Below are 7,864 nucleotides of genomic sequence, written 5' to 3'. Positions count from 1 at the left end.
ATATACATGTATTGATCAAGATTTACTTTTAAACTCATGATGGCAGTAAGTAAAATTAATTTTCATAGACCATTACAGTCTTATGTGGCTAACAGTAGGCCTTTTCTCTTTTGATATGACCGATAAGTGGAGGATGACAAAAAAAGTACAAGGGAAATAAGTGGAAAGAATGAAAGCATTAAACAAACTACAAATGGTTGCAGCTGAGGCTTTATTTTGAAAATCCAAATTATAATTAGGACCAGACTGGGTGGACGGACAATCATCACATTTTAGTAATTACAGGCTTTGCTCTAGTGATATTAAAAGACAAGCATAACACTTTCACATTTATAACACATATGAAAAAGCACACCATATATAAAGCCTGCACATGAGCCAAAAATGCCTGCCTGCAGTATAACTTACAGTCAAGTGACTTCTTCACAACACTAGCCAAGCGAGCATCAACCGCCTTGTCTGCATGCAAGTGTGGCTTTGAAGGCTTGATATCTAGGATTTATGATAGTAGCAAGTGCTGCAGTGGCAGTCTGTGTGGTTCAGTAGCTTTACATTGTTCACAGTAACCTGCGGGAGCAGAAAAATGGAGAATTTGAGTGTCGTAGGAGATTACGATGTTCTTAAATTTCTGTTAAATCAGAAATGAATGCAGTGTTTGGGGATTAATCATTTTACCCGTTCGAATTCTTTAGCAACACAGCACGTGGCCTCTGATGTGATATTCTTGGGGACCAGCATAGTCTTCTTGGACCGGAGAGGAGTCGGATAAGCCCTGGAAAAGCAGCATCCCATGCACTGATACACAGGGGCGCCGGGTTTTGAGAAGATGTTGTTCTCCTTGAGTTTGCACTCCTCACAGCCAACTGACACAAGTGAAGAACAACAGATCAGTTCAATGACCCACGATTCACTGAACCTCATTTTAGCGTAAGCTGTTTCTGCAGGTAAATGAATGGAAAGGTTTGGACTTACAGTATGTCATGTCATTGTGTGGATAAAGCTGTCCAAGTTGAATTAGAACTGACAGCAAAAGGACGGCTGCTCCGGTGTATTTAATAATCAGAATCATTCTAGCTGTGAAACAAAATAGTCTGTAATTTTAAAACTGATTGATATTTAATATCTAATTACATTTCTGTTGAAAGATCAGTCATACCATGGAATAAGTGCTTTTATAACCTCAAGATAAATGGTTCTTTAAAGAGGCATTTTATTGTGTGTGAGATATTCAGGTGTTAAGATCTTACATTTGAAGTTTGAAATACAGAAGCATGTCAACTCAAAAAAAACTAAGCGAATGCCTGAAGTTTATTACTATCACAAGAACCTCTTTTGCTTAAAGTGTAGGAGAAACCATGGTAGTACTTTGTTTGGAAAGCGGATTGTAGATGTAATTAACTCCCCTTTCCAGCAAAATGTCTCCTGACTCTAAACCTAACGCTTGCTTTCACACTAAGCTTAGCCTCGACCCAAAACCTAATCCTAATCCTCACTTTTGTCCTAAACCCTAATGCTGCTGAGAATCTGTCGACCATGTTGAGATCTGAGTTTCACCAGATAGTGAATTGTTAATTTGAACATCTGCAGCGAATCTGTAAGAAGCTATGCAAAAACAGTGGGATTAAACCAATGAACTGCTGTAGAACTGTTCTATTACGTGGCGGTTCCTTTACGTTTATATATCACACTTGTGGAAAGAAATAGTTTAGAGTGTAGATATTCAACACAACAAAAAATCACAATTGGCAACATAATGATAAAGTATTACAACTTATAAATATTACCTCTGCTGTTCTTCACCCCAGGAGCTTCTTCAACTGAAACCTCTGAAACTCATCTGAGGGTTTTATACCATCCTGCTCCTGCCTACGTATGTCTGTTAGTTGAATAAAACCCCAAAAGTGCTCCCCCCGTGGCGTGACTCACTGACCTTTAGCTGACCTTATAGTCCATTACGTGAATGAAAGGAATAACTGCATATGCACTGTGGGGAGCATTATTTGGACTTGATAATACACTGTGCCTGACTGTCGACGCAACGTGTGGATTACACTGTTAGAGAACACATAATCTGGATGTAGATCACATAAGCAAGGTCTAATTAGAATAATGTAGCAGTGCTTGCTTAATCTACACTTACATTACACACTATTATATACTGCATGTACTGGATATTTCAGAGTAGTGGTTGATAAAAGATTACGTGGTTGTAGTTTCATCAGCTGTTAATATAATCTGTTCATTTAAATCTCTATACTGTTGTACTATTATACTATTGTAGAGCTGGAAAGTCTTAAATTAGCTGTATGAATAGTTTTTTTCATATTTTTCAAACTGAAATGTCTTTCGAATTGTCATTTCTGTAAATAACGCTGGTACCCACCCCTACTGTCCTACTCATAGTATAATATACCAAGGATGAATATTTGCTTGACCTGCTATCTCTTGATCTTTCCATTGCCGGTAATCCACTTATCCTTGGTTGTGTTGGAGACCAGTGTCTAGTCTGTAACTCAATGCACGCTGTGGCAGATGGAACACAGTATCTAAGGTTAAAAGATTGATCTTTCTCCATCATAGGCAAAACTAAGCTGTAACATTAATTTGATATTAAACAGTTTGATTAAGAATCTAATCAGTTTTAAAATGCACTCTCCATTCCCAAGTCTATACAGGCCATAGGTCAGGCCAACTTTGTCAATGATTGTGATTTTTGTGGTGCTTTGAAAACCAACACTTTCATTTACATTCATTGAGCACTTCATTAGGAAAACTATACTAATACTAGGTAGGGCTTCCATTTGCTTACAAAACAGCTTCAATTCTTCATGGCATGAATTTGACAAGATGTTCACACTCCTTCTTGGTTCATGTTGACATGATTGTGTCACACAATTCGTTTCACTGCATTTTTAGGGGCTCTTCTACAACATCCGTTCTATTGGATTCAGAGCTGGTCTTTGGGAAGGCCACAGAAGAACACTGAACTCATTGACATGTTCATGAAACCAGTTTGAGACTGGTTGAGACTTTTACTTTGTGACTTGGTGCATTATCATGCTGCTAGTAGCTGCTAGAAGATGGGTAAATTGTGCTAATGAAGGGATGCACATGGTAAGCAACAATACTCAAATAGGCTCTGGTATTCAAGCAACAATTAATTGGTACTACCAACTGTTTCATTGTTTTATCATAAGGATCCCCATTAGCTGCTATCTCAATAGCTGCTATTCTTCCAAGGGTCCGAAGAATAACTCAGTAGAAACACATTTTTGTACATGCAATAAAAGTAGAAAATGACTGTGCCATGAAAACTTTCCCCACACCATTACACCACCTCCACCAAGCTGTTGACTCCAAATTCTGACCCAACCATCTGTGTGCCTCAGGAGAAATCAAGATTCATCAGAGCAGGTTACCTTGAGCCAGTCCTCCAGCTGTCCAGTTTTGGTAATCCTGTGCCCACTGCAGCCTCAGCCTTCTGGTCTTGGCAGACAGAAGTGGAACCCAACATGCTCCTCTGCCGCTGTAGCTCATCTGCCTCAAAGGTTGAGTTGTTGTATTTTGAGATACGTTTCTGCTCACCACAACTATACAGAGTGAATGTTTGTGTTACTGTAGCCTTTCAGTCAGCTCGAATCAGTCTAGTATATCTCTAGTATATCTTTTTTTTTTAATACACCACTCTACAGATGGTTGTGCTGAAAATCATAAGTTCTCCAACAAGTCTGTCTGACACCAACAATCATGCCCCCCACCCCCCATTGGATGGTTGATGTGAACACTACCTGTTGCTGCTGGTCTGTATCTGCATGCTTTTAGGATAAAGGGTGCACGTATTTGTCACTGTACAGTGTGGACTGTACAGCGAAATGTGTCCTCCGCATTTAACCCATCTGGTAGTGAACACACACTCACACACATGTGTTAGGGGCAGTGAGCCAGAGCGGTGGGCAGCCAACTCCAGCGCCCGGGGAGCAGAGAGGGTAAAGGGCCTTGCTCAAGGGCCCAACAGTGGCAGCTTGCCGAGCCCGGGAATCGAACCCACAACCCTGTTATCGATATCCTGGCGCTCTAACCGCTGAGCCACCACTGCCCCAAGGGACTGTGCAGCTCAACGTATTCAGTTTTGCTACGCTCAAGCACAGGCACAGTAAGAAAACCAGCCTTTATAACATATACACAACCTGCCTGTGGTATGTCAGAATGAAGTGTGGCGCTAAACAACACATTTACGATCTGGTTAAGAGCCTTTGTTCATGTTATCTTTGCATACTTCTCATTAAACACATCAGAATAAACTCTTTATTTTCACAGCCCTCATGAGTAGAATTCAAAGGGAATACACCAATCCCTGAAGAGCTGTGGCCCAGAAGGAACCCAGTGTTAGAAAGTGCAGACGGTGAGATCTCTGTCAATAAGAGGTAGTGTGGGCCTCCAGAGCAATGGTAATGAACACGTCTGTCCACATGATGGCAATATGGAGCAGATGGAGCTTCTCATAATGCTCCTGGGCTGTATCTGATCAGATTTCACTACATTTATATTTAATAAAGTAAATGTTTATCATTTGATCTCCTAGCTGTAGCTACAGATGTATGTATTTTCTTGGTTATGCGCTACTGATTCCTAGAATTGATGATGGATTAGCATATTTTAATAAAAGAGTAACTAAAATGTGTAAACGTACAGTAAAAGCTTTCATTGTCTCACACTGATATATAGTATTATATGTAGTGGATAACAGCTCTGTTGAGAAAAATGACAGTAGAAGTATGCAGAAGTATTATTTTTAACATAGTTCATAACAGAGTTGTCTGTATAAATTGCTACACAAGCTATTGCCTATCAGTGTGCCCACCCACACACACTTCCCAGATCAAATCATCAATGATCTGAACTTAAATACAATGAATCTGTTGTGGCATTTGCTCTGTCATTCAGGCTTGTGTTGCTAAATGCAGACCTGTTTCTATACCATACCATACAAATTGAATATACTCGAGACACTATATCAACTGCAGCACAATATAGACAGTGACTTGTGATCTGTAAGACTATGTTATGAGCACTTTATGACTTGCAACCTGTGTGAGACGTGTCTTGCAAATTGTTTTGGTTTATGGTGTTATGGTGCATTAGTGGTCTGTGTTGATGTGTTGTATGACGTATTGTCACTCGTGTATGTTGAATGTCATGCAAATGTGCCTCACTGAGGATGAATTTCATGGAGGATAAAGACATGTTGAGCTGGAGTGGGGAGCTGGAATGGGGCCTGCATATGATAGAGTTACTAAACAAGGAGTGATGAGCCCTGATCTATGAATAACAGCCGCCTTTTTCCATTGACAGATTGAGTCTATTCAAAACTATTGCATTAATAATGTATTAATTACAGTGTTTTTACATAGTACTCCTATTTTCACTACAAATTAAGGAGATAAAAGCTCTGGTTGATGCCATGTGTTGAATTTGCATTTGGTTGCTGTTCATGGCATATATGTGGTCCAGAGAGGTAATGATGAAAGGAAAGGATGCCATTGCCATGCCATTAGACTGAAAAACAAAGACAAAGGTCATGAAGGCAAAAAATTCCAACAAACAACCAGCAATTGATGATTGGCTCCAGTAAAGGCTTGCAAACACAGCCTTTGGAAATTTCCATTGCTTTCAGACTTCAGGCAGTTGTTAAGTACAAAGGATTTCCATCTTTATATTTATAATTATTAGTTTGAGCCTATGGAAATTGAGGGACTATGTCAAAATGGCTCTAATTCATAAATGGTTAATGTTTTTTTTTTAAAACTGAGTTTAAAAATCCATTTTAAAAAAGGGTGTCCAAATACTTATGGACCGTAAACACCAATGCAATGTTTTTTCTTTTGCTGTATTAATGACCACTTCATTTAGAGATAGAAAGGCCAGTTAGTTTAATAGTTTAGTAGCTGTGTGTGTAATATTTACATGTTTGTTCCAGTCTTTAACATTTTCATATATTGGGGAGAAAAACAGATGTTTCTGTATGAAGAATTGAAAGTTTCAATAAAGAAGGAGAGGCAGTTTTCTGGATCATGTACAATTATCACAAACTGTCCTTGTTACAAATAATAAATTAATTTAGTAGCAATATTTGTATGTAACTTATTTCTATTATGAAGAATACAGATGGTATCAAAAAGACAAAATGCTTATGACGCCAAAGTACAGAAAGAGAAAGAGCTGTGCCTAAAGACATGTTTTTATGAATACTCACACAACCTTCAGTAGATTTGTGCAATCTTGCTCCCCAGTGGTTAGGGCTATATTGAGCACAGTGCATAGACTTTGTGCAGAGAGGAATGGGCCGTGTTTAACACATGAATTGCAATGAAATGCAAATGCTATAATACTTTAAAAGTGGAAGCTGCTTGCCATGGTCAATACAAACAAGTACTGAAGCTTTCTGCAAAACACTTTCTGCAGATTTCGGCAAGATCAAACATACAATGAAAATAATTTCCAAAACTTACCATTGGCTTTACAGTATAAGTTCAGTTTAGTCCAAGTTTATAATAAACATGGAGTAGAACAATAGTTTATCACAGTCTGTCAAGCATGTGTGTATCCTATCCTGAGAAGTCACGTAATTGGTCTAACCTTGATGATACGTATAAAGCGTTGCCTAAAATACTCTACCCTCTACAACACAACGTCAGTGTAAGGGTACGTTGTAATTACTCAGTGTTATTTTAAGTTCAGAAACGCCACCCAGATAGCAGACAATTCTGCTCAAGTCTCCGACAAGTCAGTTATGGCAAAGGCAAGTAGGGATGCACCGATCCGGCTTTTTCAGTTCCAATATGATACGATACATAAAACTTGCATATCTGTTGATACCCGATACCAGTCCGATACCATTGCTGAATTAATAAACCGTACACCTCACCATGTGGGAGAGACTTAAGGCATCAGGATTGACTTAAACATTCCTTTATCTAATATAACAAATTAACACATAGATGTTAAATGTACTAAATTGCTATTTTGTTTCACGCCAGCAATTTAAAGTGAAAGGATCGGTTACATGGATCAGCCTAATTATCCGATACCCGATCCAGCTCATTTTGTTAATATCGGGACCGATATCCGACCCAATCGGTGCATCCCTAATGACGTGTATTCTGGGCCAAAACAGGTCCAGTTAAATAGCAGATAAATTTCAGGTTTGTCATGGCATTTGCAGTGTTGGCCACACTGTTGAAGCCTTTGTTATGTTCTGGCACCCAGATTCATGGTGGTATGTGAGACCGATGAAAGTGTAAGTGTGCGCCAGGACTTGTTTGCTATCTAGAAATGAGTTAATTATATGTTCTGTACCGTTATCTCATGATCACAACTTCTTATTCTTGTAATCTCAACATATTTTTCTCAGGAAAACAAATATGGGTTCTGGTATCAACAAAACTGTTATGGAAAAGGTTATGAAATAATTGTAATCTTGTGAAAACAGCCTGATAAATCATCATTAATCCCAACAGAGCAAATTATATTAAAGTTGTGATCACAAGAAAATGGTGCAGCAAAAAAAATAAAGAAAAAAAGAATAAAAAGAAAAAATAACTGTATTTTTTTTGGCCTTCTGTAGTTATTTGCAACAACTATAAATGTGATGGGAAATGTTTTTGGTAATAAAAAAATGAGGGATAATAAATAAATATAGGCAACTTGGCCACTTGGCTCACATATCCACATATTTATAAGCCCTCTTGCACATCTGTAGTTATTTTTTCATTATAAAATATAATAGTGGGAAATCTGTTTTTGTTTAGTGATGGCACAGATAGTGATCTAGGCATATTTGATTGTATCGGGTATTGGCTATTTT

General features: G+C 38.4%; 1 protein-coding gene across 1 annotated transcript; it reads right to left on the bottom strand.

The window, feature by feature from the left end:
• Positions 1 to 244: 244 nt before the first annotated feature.
• On the bottom strand, positions 245 to 1,803 carry cga (glycoprotein hormones, alpha polypeptide). The gene is made up of 4 exons (XM_072690316.1): positions 1,785 to 1,803; positions 973 to 1,074; positions 676 to 863; positions 245 to 567 (listed from the first exon to the last, which is right to left on the bottom strand). The coding sequence occupies exons 2-4, from the start codon at positions 1,067 to 1,069 to the stop codon at positions 493 to 495; spliced, it is 360 nt and encodes a 119-aa protein (XP_072546417.1). The 5' UTR covers positions 1,070 to 1,074; positions 1,785 to 1,803; the 3' UTR covers positions 245 to 492.
• Between the last annotated feature and the right edge of the window lie 6,061 nt (positions 1,804 to 7,864).

Source organism: Salminus brasiliensis, chromosome 10, assembly GCF_030463535.1.
Source record: "Salminus brasiliensis chromosome 10, fSalBra1.hap2, whole genome shotgun sequence".
Lineage (NCBI taxonomy): Eukaryota > Metazoa > Chordata > Actinopteri > Characiformes > Bryconidae > Salminus > Salminus brasiliensis.
This window is presented reverse-complemented; position numbering and strand designations above follow the sequence as displayed.